Genomic DNA, 15,263 nt, shown 5'->3' on the forward strand with positions numbered 1-15,263 from the left:
CTGTTTTGCTTCTGCAGACTTGCTTGCTCAATACTGGACCAATTTTTTTAAAGATTGCTGCCCAGTTAGTCACATAGACATAAAACATTGGAACGACTCCATGTTCAAAAATGCCAAAGTTACCCATTAAGCTGAACATTTAACATACATTCCTGTAACCACCCATTAACCTACCCTTACCCAACCAATGTCCTCACGCTCAATGTCTAAAACTCACAATGGTGCTCACAAAGACAAGACAGCGCGCACACACACACACACACACACACACACACACACACACATTCCTCTGTGAGCAAAGCTAGGAATCCAAAAGGATGAAAGAAAGGACGTACATTCAGAGGATTTAGGAATTAGGAAGCAAGGGTGAAGCAGGGTGGAGAGAAGCAGAGAAGGTGGAAAGGAAGAAGTGAGACAGAGGGCTGCCAGTGATGGAGGAAAAGGATGGATGAAGAGAGCAGCATGGAGGCAGTGACTGGATATCAACTGTATGTGGAAATGAGAGGAATGAGGTCAAGGGACTGTAGCTAGAGAGAGACTGAAAGAGAAGCTGTGTTCGGAGTTTAAAAAATTATGCTAGCTGGACTCATGGGAGTCAATAGCAATAGATAAGCTGCTTTCTACTGCCAAAGTGATTTTTGATAAATAAGAGTTGGGTTTAATATAAGGAGAAGCGAATCGAGTGAAAATTAATTCCTGTCATAGCCAATCAATTTATTTCTTCTGACTGCCACCCAATCCTGAAAGTTTTACGGTTGAAAAAACGGTCCTGTCCTTCTCATGATCGTGTCCAGTGTTTTATTTAAGTTAATTCTTACAGTGGATCTTCTAAAAGCAAAGTCTAAGCAAAATAGCTTTTTGGGGTTTTCTGTATGTCAAAGAAATAGGTTGACATTTAGGGAAATACTCTGCTTCCTTGCAAAGGTTTAGATGAAAAGATTGACACCGCTCTTATGACTCTACAGCCAGCAGCCAGTTAGCTTAGCTCATCGTATTATTAAGGCAGGAGAAGGCAATTTATTTCAGAAGCATATTTTGTTTTTGTTTTGAAATTATCTTTACATCCTGACAGCAACCGATAATTGAAATGCTCTGCCACAAAAATGAAAAAAATAAAAAAATAAAATGGTATCTGTGGCTGTTGCAAGTAATAAGCACAGCCAATCATTTAATTCAGTCCAAAAAATATGAAATGATTGGCTGGCCCTTTGAATATGCACTCAATGAGCATGAAAATGTGTTTTGGGGAATGGCTTTAGAGGGAGGCCTGAAGGGAGGTTTTGTTTATACCTCTTAAAATCTAGCCGTCTCTTGCTAGTTTTCCAACATTGCCTACGCCAACTTTAATCAGTGGTTGCTGGTACTTCGGACAGAGCCAGGCTAGCTGTTTACTTTAGTTTCCAGTCTTTTTGCTAAGCTTACTAGCTGTTCGCTGTATAGGTTCAAATTTATCGTAGAGACTTGAGAGTGGAATCTTCTCATGATCTAACTCTCACCAAAAAATGTTAATTAAATGGCATAATTTTGAATCTTTTCCCATGGAGGGACCTTCCTCACCTGTACAATCCTACAGAACCATCTTGATTAAAACAGGGGAAAACTACTGAAAACTTATTAATTTTTCCTCACAGTTTTTCCCACAGTCAGGCTACATCTTCTCGCATGCAGGTTCCAGAATTAATGCCCAGAGAAAATACTTCATCTTCATTGCAAGAGCAGACAAGAAGAGTAGGTAGACAAATGTCTGTGCAGTTTTATTTAATTATCTTAAAATCCAGTTTGTTGGTGGTGGTATATGCAGCCTCCAACAGTAACACAGAGAGAGAAAATTACAGGAAGGTTCAGAAACACAAGCTTGGGTCGAATGGTGAACTGCACAGAAGCCCATATCACTAAATCTACAATCTATCTTTTCTTTTTCGTTTCGAGTTTTGCAAACACTTTGTCCTCTATAAATCTCCGGAGGGTTTCTAGCTTGACTAACAATTTGCAATGCAACTTGAAAGCATACTGTACCACAGCTCAGATCACAGGACTCCTGGATTAACTGAGCAATGAGACTTTGTAGCTTATCTAAAACTTTCTAGTGTGGTGTGTCCTATAACGTAGTCTGGATCACAGGGCTTGCATCCAGTCTTCCTGGTTTCTATTACCGCCTCTGGCTAAACCAACACAGCACAGCACCTCCTCCGATCTGCTCACTTTTGCTGGGCAGGTAGACTGAAATGTCCTACAAAGACTTCAAATAAATGTAGTCTGCTGAACAGCATGAGAGAAAAGAGAGAGAGAGAGTAGAGAGAAAGTTATGTCATTTTATCCTTTTAGTCTGCTCTGCACCTGGTCCTGGATAAGCTGCCATATCGCGCATGCGCGCGCGCACACACACTGGAGGGAATTTGGGAATGACACAGGAGTGTGAAGGGTAAGATGTATATGAATGTGTGAATCATAGGCTAACAGACAGACAGTCAGACACATCAAGAATAGTGGACCTCTTGGTGACCTGTGTTTCTTTATATTTCTGGATGCGTGTGTGTGCGTTTTCACAAGGTGTATTATTAAGTTGTCAGGAATATGACAGAAGCAAAGAAGTTAGAATTACTGGCTTCTGACAGCTTAATCTATCTCACTTCAAAACATACACTCACACACTCAGGTCAGCAGAAGGGAGTAGTAAGTTCACAGACTTCGTAGCCTTAGAAAGCAAGTGTGTCCTCAAGGTGTCAGTATGCTTCAAACAAAGTGCATGTTATATCGTCGCTGCCACACTTTCTCTTTCCCCCTGTCTGCTGTAGAAAATATAGATGAATTATTCCGAATTATTAAAGCTTGACTGGGAGCATTTCTATTTTAACCAGCGCAGCTTTTCTAGTCTAACGGCACTGGTTTAGTGGCCCAACTCATAGACCAATTGCATGCATTGTAAATCACCTCACATGATGCTACTCTGTCAATCAAATCTGTGCACTCTGATGAGCATTGCAACTCGAGGCAGTCAGTGAGATACACGCTCAAGGGGTAGAGATGAAATAAGTGGGAGAAATAATTTTACATAGCATGCACTAAAAAGAGAAAAGGACACAGCTAAAATAGAGCTTCTAATCAAGAATGGACCGTTTGTTTAAAAACTGTGTGACTCATTTGTTCCAAAAACTATTTTTCTTAAAGAATGTCTTGGGAACCATGGGAAACACCAATAATCATCGCAAGAACACTGGAACACTTCCATTGGCACATGTTAATCAGTAGCAGGACCTGAATCCAACCGGCAATCCCTAACTGTATGGCTGTGCCCTGTTGTGGTATTCTTAAAGTCTATATATTCTTCATGACAACTTAGGAAGAACTTTCTTCCCATTTTTGGCTTTGATAATAACCTTAAGTGAACAGGGGGCTGAAGTACATTTGGTTATCAGTGATAATTAATCCACTTAGTACCACATCCAGAAAGTCTCCCATTCTCTCCTCAGAAATGCAGTTAGGTGTAGCTCCTTTTTTTAATCACTGATTTCTCTTGAGCCTTAAGGAGGGATTTCTCAACATGATCTTTTTCATTCTGTGTTATAAACAAATGATTTAGCCACCCGAGAGAGATGGTTCAGATTTGCAAACTTACATAACTGTATGTGGAGTGTGGACTACAAGAAAGATCCCGCAGATCTTTTCCTTGAGTAAAAAGCCCATAAAATGCAATATTTTGTACCTTTTTTCACCTCATATTTATTTATCTATCTGTCTATCTGAGTGTACTTTGGAATTGTGGAAACGTGAATTTGTATGATGTACATAAAAAAATTATACATCACACCCATTGCACACATAAACATAACTCTATTACATGAATGGGTTTAAAAATATACAATTATGCCTTCAAATGCAGTGGACTCTGAAATAAGAGAGTCCAGACTGCAAGCTGCAGCGCTCTCCAAGGTCCTGACCCTGCAGTTAGTCAGCAGCAAGGGAGCTGTCCAGGGTATCACCTCCTGTCCACACCGACAGCCACTGGGACGTTCCAGCCCATGAGTGCCATATCTAATATAGATTGGATTTGTTTGGTCGGTTGAATATACCCTGTGCTAGATTTCTTCTGGTTCCTTGAGGATGCCTCACCTGATTACTCCTGTGTCTCTTTGTGATAGGCTGGCGATATTCTATATTTTTATTATCAACACATCCAACAGAAAGACAAAAAACAACTCTGAGTTTGTCTGTCTGTTTCTCAGCCCCAAGTCCATCTGCTGCAAAGCTGAAGATTTGGTATATTAGAGAGTATCTAATGGCAGCAGGACAGTGTATGTGAGACTAACTTAAAATAAACTACAGTGGCCAACTTCACTGTAACATAGGAACATGTAAGCCATTACAGACCTCTATAGCATGTCTGCCAGTCCTGGGAGGTGGATCCCTCCTCTGCTGCTCTTCCTGAGGTTTATTTTATTTTTCCCCTGATAAAAGGAGGGGAGTTTATCCTTTACTCTCCTTCTGTCTGTACCTGGGTTCTCAACTGACTTTAAAGGGGACAGCAACTAATTAAATTTTCCATCTGTGTATCTTACTGAGCACTGTAAAAGAAGAAACCATGTTTGGGTAATAACAAAAGCAAAATGCAAATAAATCCCAAACTGAGTACTTCCTATCACTGTTTTCAGAAATCCCAAAATGACCGTGGAAAACCCTGAACCAAAACATCACACAAAGTAGAGGAGCATCAGCCCAAAAGAGCAAAATAGCAGTGGATTGGTGATGTTTGCTTGCATGGAATCATGTTCAGAAACTGTGGTACGTGTGGGTTAAACAGTAGTGACAGCAGTAAAGAAAATAATTCAGGTTGTACCCTTTGGGGACTTACCTGTCGATGATGCCACACATGTCAATCTGCAAGTGGCTGTAGTTTCCCAGCAACCTTTGCTGCACCTTGATCAGGTCAACAAGTTGGTTATCCAGAGTCAAGAGACGCATACAGCCCTGGAAAACTTTGAAGGGGTTCCTACACTCCTGACTGTGACTGCTCTCCTGAACAGGACAACCTGAGGAGGGAAACAAATGACATGCAGTCACTGGTTGGGCAACAGCCTAGTACTTATTTAGGATTGTTTTTGTTGTTTTCTTTGAAAAACGCCAGCTATGGCTCAAGAGGTAGAGCGGGTTGGCCATTAATCGGAAGGCCGGCGGTTCAATCCTGGCTCCCCCAGGCTGTATGTCGAAATGTCCTTGGGCAAGATACTGAACCCCAAATTGCCCCTGGTGGCTGTTCCGCCAGCGTGTGAATGTTAGTTTCTGTTTGAGCACTTAGGCTCAGTGTATAAATGTGTGTGAATGGTGAATGCAGATGTAGTGTAAAAGCACTTTGAGTGGTTGAAAAGACTAGAAAGGCGCTATACAAGTACGGAGCATTTACATCTTTTTTGGATAATCAATAAAACATAGGATCAATAACTGACCTAACTCACATGCCATACACTATTAACAAAGAGATCTACCTTTATATCATCTGACTATAAACCAGTTCGTTCTTCCTAACCCTCCATGTATCAAGAAACCAAGACCTAGTTAAACAGCTACTGCAGTGCACTAAAAATATATATATATATATATATATATATATGAATTTTAAGTGTCAGAAAAGTACTTATGTCATAATACAAAAGTTTTATATTTAATACATTGATATATTGATTTAATATATACATCTATATGTTGTGTGGAACACAGGGGTGTGGTGAAACACAGATTAGTCAGGTGGAACCAGAAGGTTGAGAGTGTCAGTATATATTTAACCTTGTCACTTGTGTGAATTTATGGATGCCAGCTTTAATATAAGGTTTAAACTTGACTGTGATATTCTATAGGGGTTAAAAACTGTGAAGAACGCTGAATATTTTTCCACTCAGATACAGAAAGTTAAGAATTTACTCCAAGAAAGTCACATGTGACACATGATGATATTGGCCAACAGACACAGTAACCACTACCGCTGCACTGGCAACAACCTACTGTTGTCATTGTTCAGAGGGATCACTATTCAGAACTGTAGATTGATTGTCTCGCCAAAGACTGCTACTAGCTGCTATTTGGTTCCTCTCCAGAGGAAAATCAAGGATTTCCTCCTTGCTTGTATTTTCCGCAGCAGAGTTGCATTTTCAGATTCAATGTGGGAAAGAGGCTTTTTATTCCACATTTTCTCCGGAATCTACTATTTTTAGCTAGTTCTAAATTCACAAGGGTTCTTGTTTTCCACTTTCTCATTATCTCGATGTATGCCACTCTTTGACAAAATACGTGAATGAGACCCATGTCTTCTCCATCAGTGATCATGGATGGTGGCATTTTGTGGCCAAATACAGCATTCTCGCTCCAGACTCTGCGTTACTCTAATTACAGTCAGCCCATCAGGCGCACAGTTCGACACCTCCCAGCAGAGGAGGGAAGAAAGATGAGTCACTGTTTCTTGTCACTTTGAATTTTAGGAGCTCAAAAGAAGATTTTGTTGGAGCTGTGGCAGTGACAATGATGCATGGAAGAAGTTTTCGAAATTTGGTGTTACAGTTACACTCAACTAACTCAATTCAATTCAACTTTAGAGTCAAACTCTCTGTATTGTATTTTTTCATCATATGGAGACTGTGTTCTATAATCTTACAAGTGAACTACCATGTGACTTGTGTTGTGGTTGTAAAAAGGCTGTTCAAGACCACAGTGTCATTGATAGACAAGGACGTCTGTAGTGGGTTATGTAATGTATGTATCTGCAGCATATGCCTATAACAGTGTGTGAGTTTACAAGAGGACGTGTAGACTAGTTGGAGGGAGAACATATACAAGCACTGCAGAGACAGGAGGGGGGGGGGGAGAATAAAAAGAAAACATGATTGGAGGGAGAGGAATGCATCAAGAAAGGACACGCAAAAAGAAAACCAGGAAAGAGGCAAGAAAAAAGGATAGGACAAAGATCACTTGAAGGTAGGGAACATCAAAGAAAGAGAGAGGGAAAAGGAGGAGGGAGTGGAGAGGGAGAGACTAAGCAGCTTTATGACTTGATCCCTCTCTGGGTGGCACTAAACCTCCAAAGAGATCTGGAGATGATAATTAATACCCGAGTACCTCCATGAATTTTAACCAGTCCTATATGTCCATGTCAGCAGTTTCCCCATCTTTTATGGCAAAATATTTCCGTGTACAATTTAAAATAGTTGACAAGAGAAGGCTTTTAGATGACGACCTTTTACCGGCTGTCTTCAGCTCAGCACATATGAAAGATATATTCTTTCATGTCTTCTTACCACCAAAGAAGAGTTGACTGTCTGTGGTTAGAGGAAGTGGGATGCTGGTGTGAGCAGTGGCTCCTTCATCTCTGTCCACTGTGATGCTCAGATGATCTTGTCTGGAGTTCAGCTCCACAGAATGCCACTGACCATCACTCAGACCTGAGCCTTCATGCACACACAGACACAAACATGAATGCAAAATCAATTAAACAGATTAATTAGTAAGCCTTTAAGGGCCATGTCCACCAAAGCGTCTTTTTTTACAAGCTGGAAAGACAGCAGCAGCGTGACGGGCGCTGAACACTGAGCGTTTTTTCCACGCTAGGCGCTGAACGCTGAGCGTTTTTTCCGCGCTGGGCACTGAACGCTGAGAGTTTTTTCCGCACTGGGCGCTGAGCGTTTTTTCCAGTCGCCAAGATGTTCAACTGTCACTTTTTACCCAGCTGTCCAATCACGGTAGAGGAGGGGCGGGACAAATACTACACTGTAGCAACAGTTACTATCCTGGAACTGGGCTTCGTCCTCTTGGACCAAACGGTGGTACTCGCTGAGATGTTCCCTCGCCCGCAAAATCATAAACCCACATACGGCTAGTCCGTCCTCTCTCTCTCTCTACCTGCTTCAGCCTTCTCTTCATCCAGCGCAAGAGCCAGAGCAGGTACTCTGCTCTGTGTTGACATTTTTACATCCAGTAAAGTTAGGCAGAACTACTTGCAACCACAAATTTTATGTATCATAGCAACCAAGAGGGATATGTTTAAGTATCTGTTACACTTAAATTACTGTTAAGCTGAGTAGCCAAGTCTGGAGCAGTCTCAAGATTTTAATGAGCCAGAAGCAATATTTAGGTTTAATAAAACATTTTAACTCCATGTAGATTTTACTGCCACTTCCAAACACATCTCAAGGTCTTCCACTGCAGAGGGAGGTTGATAGGGGTGTTTATTATATATATTATATTATGACTCCCATATATGACCAACTGTTATCAGCTACTTAGGTCACATGATGACTGTGACAGGCGGTTCAAAGACCAGTGTTGGAGGTAATGTGTTGCAAAGTAATGAGTTACTGTAATCAGATTACTTTTGTCTGTAATGCATAACGTAACGCATTACTGTTGATAACTTCAGTAATCACATTACAGTTACTAATAACAAAATCGTCACGTTAATTGAATACTGGTTCTTGAACTATCTGCATAACGGGAGGAGAGAAAAATAAAATCAAACGTCCCTTTCCGTGCGTGTTTGCGTAACACTTTTCCGACCTCACTTTTGACTTTAGCGCCAGTTCATGAGGATGCAGAAATGGCATAGCTGCCAAAGATGTCTTTTGAGGGGTGGAGGTATTACTTCATATTGTTTCGCGAAAGGACAGCGATACCCTCTAGTGTGCCTGTGGCGAGGCTCTATAGTCTGGGCAGTCTTGTGCAGACTCCGATGAGGCACAGGTTGTCTGACAAACGATTTGAGAGACTCCTGCTCATCAGGTATAACCACTTCTTTAATAAGCAGCTCCAGTAAGAGGGAAAAATCTACTTTAAAGCCATAGTTCGGCTAGTGAGCTACAATAAGTTTGTTGTGTGGGTTTGGCCTGTTAACTGCACAGATGAAGTCTCGGCATCATCTGATATTGTGATGAGGGCCAGTGTCTTTTTTTTATTTTTATATATATTATTTAACAAATTAATATGTGCACTGGTTGGAAGGACAACCTATTTTAATGTTATGCTGTATTCAGGCATGTGATTGGCAAAGGGCAAAAAAGCAGGAAAATGTGACCCACCGACACCCCAATTAAACTGGCGGTGGCTCAGTTACAACATGGATGGTAAAGCAGGACCCATGACAATAACTTATTTGGTGGATGTGTTGCAGTGGGAATCCAAGACAAGTGTCTAATCCACTGCCCCATCGCAACCTTTCTATAATAATTATTATTTTGTATTCATTTTTTTCCAAACTTCAACAGCTAAATGTGCAACATGAAATAATTGAGTCTATAACTAAATAAATATAGTTATATATATATATATATAAATATAACTACTAACTTTCAAATTAGTTCAGTAGAAGTTAATTGGTTATTTTTAATGAATAAGAGCATACAGCAAAGTGTAGCCTATGTAGCCTATATGAGTGATCAATCAACAACAAAGTCAAAATAAACATTAGACTTAGCCTCTAACAAGCAATAATCAAAACATACCCAATTTATACGATCCTTTTTGTCAACTCAAGTGTTATACTCAGCATATACTACTTAAAAAAGTAATATTAGCTACTCTACTTACTACTGGGTGATGTAATGGCACTCTCTCTCGATGAGTCCAAGTTTATTTCTGATTTTCACGTTGCTGTGTTGCTTTAGCTGATGCTTTAATTAGCTCAAGTATAAATGTAGAATTGTTGGCGGTCACAAACTTTTTGCTGGTCGCACAAAGTTTACAATGACCACAATGTTCTTTGCATCTGAGACTGTGACACAATAATGTCAATAACGTTAATTACAACTGTCGAAAATACCTCTCTCCCCCTGTTCTCCAGTCTTCCTTTAGCTTTTTGGCTAACAGCTGACTTGAACAACCGCAGGTCCGGTGCCGCTGACCTGCAGCACGTTCAGTAGCGCAGCGTTACTTGGATTAGTAACTGTAATAATATAACTGTTTTGGAAATAGTAATCCGTTACATTCTCTTTACTGGGAAAAGTCAAATTACAGTATTACTGCCCAACCCGTTACATATCACTGATGCGCAAGAGCGACTGTGGTACACACTGCGCAGGTGTGTAATTGGCAGCTGAACGCAAAGGAAATACGTTGTTGATACTTGGAAAGGAAGAAAACTTTACACACGTCAGCCTGTTGATGTCCTCAAATCCTTTCCATTTCACTCGGCCATAACTGATGTTCATAACTTTGTTGTCAGCTTTGTAGTATTAAAGAGCATAAAAGAGAGATCATTCTCATTAAAATAAGGATTTGTGTTGATCTGGGCATATATGAGGTATAACTTGTTATTTGGTAGTTAATGCGCATCGCAGGTGATGTTATGCAGTAATACAAAAGTAATGTAACTAGTAGGGTAACTAGTTACTTTCATCAGTGAGTAATCTAGTAAAGGCATTACACTTTAAAAAAAATGTAACTGGTAATGTGTAATCCATCACATTTTTTGAGTAGCTACCCCAACACTGTCATAGACACAGAAAGCTTGAGACCTTGAGACAACTGTTTCCAAGTTGATCAAACTACTTTCACTCTATGGATTTTTGACTTTCATTTCAGAAATGTCTCATATGAGCAAACAGACACAAGGTAAAGGTCAGAATGAAGCTAGGATTGTACAGATTACATCTGAATGTAAATGATTGCAGTATTAATTGTGACTGGTATATCTCAGCACAGCCACTTTCTCCATGGTAAAATAATGGCCTTGTGCAAATCTGACACTGGGCTTTTGTTTGTTTTGTTGTGTTTTTTGTGAATAAAAAAAATGCGCTACTGTTTTATGTCAGTGGCATAAATCTGAGCTATGACAAGATGTTATGACATCTCTGTGAGACAACTGAATAACAGATTCATGCCTCTTTGTAAAATTACAAAGGTGTAACTCAGCAAAATCTTAATTGGACCGACCTGCACTGAGCTCCAGCTGGGCCCTGTCAGCTTTATTGATCTGCAGGCGGAGTCTGGCCTCACTTAGGTACAGCCAGACTGTGCCCTCCTGCTCCGGGAGGTCAAAGGTCAAGAGAAGCCCTGCCTTGTTCCATGTCCGGAACTGCAGAGCTACAGAGACAACCCCTAACGACCACGATGTTAGTCCTGGCAACTGTAGGAAGCTCTGGGAGTCAATGAACGTCACAGCGACTGAAACTGGTTCAGCACAAGAAAAGGTCACATTGCCCTGAGAAAGACAGGAGGAAGGAAGAGAGAGAAATGATTATGAAAGAGATAATAAAACATGAATATTCATCATCTGCAGAGGCTGACTGTGTTTGACTCGATGTCACAGGGGTCTCCTCAGCACCTCCCTGAAAAGGACACCTGTATTACCATATTGATATTAGCTGAGCAGCTGAAATAAGCTAGAAGACCTGACGTTTCAGGGTCACACAGCGTTTGAACTCACTTTCGCTATTTGTCTCACATCTCCTAATCACAGCATGGCATCGGTAAATAGATATGATACAATGGATAAACTGATTTCAGACTTGAACAATGGCCTTCAGGAATGTTGCAATTCGATCCAAAGTTCAAAGGCAATAGCATGATTTAAATCTACATTTCCATAATGCATCACAAAAATCTGAATGAATAAAGATATATGGTTAGTGTTCTTTTAGAATGTATTCAGGGAAGTTTCTCAGCACAATGTGAGGCACAAATTGTACATTGATTACCATCATCATGCAAGCATAAAATTCATATTAAATAAACTTTTCTATGATTACAAATATGGATCAGTGCCAGTTTCTCTCTTTCCCTCCTCCCTGTCTCTTTATATCTTCACTTCTCCTTATTCTCATTTTCTACATCCTTTCCTCAATTCTCTGCTTTTCTTCTCTAGTTTCTTGCTTTGGGCTTTGTAACTCCAAAATTTGCAAGTGATGACATTGGTGATGATAATGAAGGAGATTACGACAATGCTAATGGCAATGATGATGATGGCGGGTTTAAAAATAAAGAGGATGATGATGCAGATGGTGAAAATAATGATAATGAAAATAATAATGACAGTGGCCGTTGACAGTGATGAGCACAAAGAGTCTGAAAGTTTATCATTATAAAAAGCATTTGATTATAATGCCAAAAAAGAATATGAACTGAGAAACTAATTTGAATGTTACATTTTTTACAAATTGCTCAATAAATGGTTCACTATAGATGCAACAGCAGTATAATGGTAGATATACCACATTCTTGTAAACAACACAATGTACTGAATGTGTGTTATCTCACCTTAAACAGTACCACTATATAAACCAGTCAATATACAGGAGACACACAGTACACAGTTTAGTGACATCATAGTATGCAGTGATACATGACCAAACTGTAATGTAATAATGAAGATTCATAATAAAAAATAAATATAACTTGAATATATAAATATCATGCAAATAGAATAAGAAACTTCTGCGATGTCACTTGTTTTCTAGTCAGTTTCATCTTTTAGCACAACAGATTACCCTCAGAGACAAATCTTGATGGTCAACATCCACACAGAAGAAGTAGAAAGCAGAAAGCAGAGCCCTGAACTCTTTCAGAGGGACAGCACTAAGTTACTGGTATGTGGATGACACTAGGGATCCAACGATTACAGATTTTGTTGGTACGATTATTGTCAGAGAAATACTCACGGTTTTTAATAATTAATTACATTAACAATTATATTTCTATACTATGTAAGTATTATTAATATAAGTGGAATATTAACTTTTATCCCCCAGGGGAAATTGTTATTAAGGAGGGGAATAAACTGAACTGTTACTGTTATCAACGCTCATCCATACATATAAGTATTAGTGAAAATGAGTGTAGTGTTAACTGAAATGCAGTTAATTGGTAGCCTATAGTCGTGAAAGTCTATAAGCTCCTGATGTTATGTTAGTGTTTTACACTTGGCAACATTTTCTCAACACAGACAGAAGGAGGAAACAGGATGTAACGATAAATGTTAAGTGACTGAAGGTCTTGAGAGGACTATGTTCTGTCTTCCATAAAGGCCCTTTGAGAAAAGAAGCGATTCGCACTACGTGGAAGCTACTTGCCGCTAAAGTTCAACTACTTTGACCACGGCGTGTGCGCGAGCTCGCCGTGCGGTGCGTGTTGCTTGACGCAGCAACAAACCACCCTGGCGCGGCACAAGCCATTGAAAATAATGGGCCTCATAGCGCAGCGGTGCTGTCGTTGAGGTGAGTCTGAAAGGTTACATGCTGCTTTGTTTGTTTACCGCTACGGCATCGATTGTAAGCGACACGTTTATTCAGATTAACTTTATTAGCCATTTGCAGTATAAAACCACATTAGAAAAGAATATGCAAGAAGCTCAAAGTGCAATGTCACCACATAAAAAGACGTAACATAAAACAGACAAGCAAATGCCACATAAAACTCACTATACAATAATTTTATATTTAATTCCCTAGCAACTTGCCACATTATTTAATATAATGTATTAGGCTACCTTTACTTTGGCGTGCAACGCTGGGTGGTGATCCCGCAGGTGCTGCGTCAAGTTTAATTTAGGTATTCATTCGCTCCTTTAGCAGCAAACTTTTAACGGCAAGTTTTTGAACAGGTGATCCGTCATCTTCAGTAACGCCCTGTTCAGACTTGGTGTACCCAAAATTCTCCCACACTGCCGACTTTAGCCGTTTCTTTGGTGGAAATAAAGCTTCACAATTTGGTCCCTCTGCCAGAGTTTAGCGAGTGTGCAGTAGCCTCTGATAAGCATGACACTTTAAGCTGGTGCACTGCTCGTCTAACTTTGTTTTCGTTATGAGCATGTTGCCACAGTTTCGTTTTGTGCAACAGAAATACTCTGTGTAGCAGCGCCTTTACGATTAATTAACCGTGACGTTTTAAAGTGGGGTTAATAGTGAAATCCGGTAATCGCTGCATCCCTAGACAACACATGGGTCAAAATTTAAAACCCATGGCAGGCCTTTACAGAACAAATGGCATTACATTTCATTAATTCATTTAGCTGACACTTTTATCCATAGCGACTTTCAAGTGCTATATATGTCAGGTTGCATGCCTCTGAAGCAACTAGGGCTTTCGTGTCTTGCTCAGGAACACATTCGTGGATGTGTCACAGTGGGAGTTAAACCCGGGTCTCTCACACCAAAGGCATGTGTCTTATCCACTGCTCCATCACCACCCCCACAAATCATCTTGGTGGACAGTAACATGAGGTTACTATGAAAGGATGTCAGCAACAACAGTTTGGCTTTCATGGACTTTGCCATACACATTGAAGAGGACAGGCATCTCCACATTAAAGAACCCACACACACAGACCAACACTTGCTCTTTGACTCTCACCATCCACTGGAGCATCAGCTAGGGGTTATCAGGACCCTGAACCACCAATCTGAAAATATACCAACCAAGTGCCCAAGCCCAAGACAAGGAGCATAAACACCTGAAGGATAAAGCTTGAAGCTTAAAGCTTGTGGATATCCAAACTGGACTATTGTGAAAACAGCCACAAGATCCAGGAAGAACTAAACAACCACTGCATAAACATGGCTCAACACAGACGGGCCAACTCCTCAGGTCAAGGGACGCTCTTTTCAGGTCAACAATGTAGTGTTGTAGTACTCGAGAACGGTCTTGGTCTTGAGACCGGTCTTAAGACCACTTTTTGATGGTCTTGGTCTCGTCTCGGACTCAACAGCATTAGTACTCAGTCTTGTCTCGGTCTCGGACATTGAGGACTCTGGATTTTATTTCAAGACCAGTCAAGACCATAACTCTGGAAATATCAATAAATTACTTGTGCACTGTCTGATTTATTTGTTAACATCTCAACTTTGATTGGATGTAAAACATATTGCTTTAAATGCAGCCAATAACCCTAATTAAAAATGTGTTGTTACCGTTAACGACTGTCACCCCTCTCTGCGATGGGAAGCATGAAAAGGAGTGTTGAAAGATGGTTAAGTTGATTTCAGCTCTTAGTGTTTGTATGTGCGTGTTTTAACGGGAATGTGGATCTTTCAGATCAATTTGAGAAGTACCTACATATGATCTCGTTCCACATTTTATTCATGTATGTGGGGAACTGGTCTTGGTGTTGACTTGGTCTCACCCTCCCTCGGTCTTGGTCTCGACTTGGTCTCAGTTTGGGCGGTCTTGACTACAACTCTACAACAATGTTCATATACTGGATAAGAGAGACAGATGGTTTGAAAGAGAAAACCATCTCTCAATGGGGGAAGAGGTCTGCGCCACCACTTATCCCCCATCTACAATGCTGTCCTTTC

At 40.3% G+C, this 15,263-nt stretch overlaps 1 protein-coding gene across 4 annotated transcripts in view; it reads right to left on the minus strand.

Moving 5' to 3' along the window:
- LOC123971105 (contactin-associated protein-like 4) overlaps positions 1-15,263 on the minus strand; it is an 81,632-nt gene that overhangs the window by 45,179 nt on the left and 21,190 nt on the right. For all 4 annotated transcript variants that reach the window (XR_006825124.1, XM_046049721.1, XM_046049723.1 and 1 more), the window contains exons 6-8: positions 10,906-11,173; positions 7,281-7,430; positions 4,850-5,027 (exon numbers count right to left, since the gene is read on the minus strand). Coding sequence is in view for 3 of the 4 variants with exons in the window: in XM_046049721.1 (XP_045905677.1) it covers positions 4,850-5,027; positions 7,281-7,430; positions 10,906-11,173 (596 nt within the window). In the remaining variant the exon portion in view is untranslated. The remainder of the gene's footprint in view (positions 1-4,849; positions 5,028-7,280; positions 7,431-10,905; positions 11,174-15,263) is intronic.

Source organism: Micropterus dolomieu, linkage group LG05 (assembly GCF_021292245.1).
Source record: "Micropterus dolomieu isolate WLL.071019.BEF.003 ecotype Adirondacks linkage group LG05, ASM2129224v1, whole genome shotgun sequence".
Lineage (NCBI taxonomy): Eukaryota > Metazoa > Chordata > Actinopteri > Centrarchiformes > Centrarchidae > Micropterus > Micropterus dolomieu.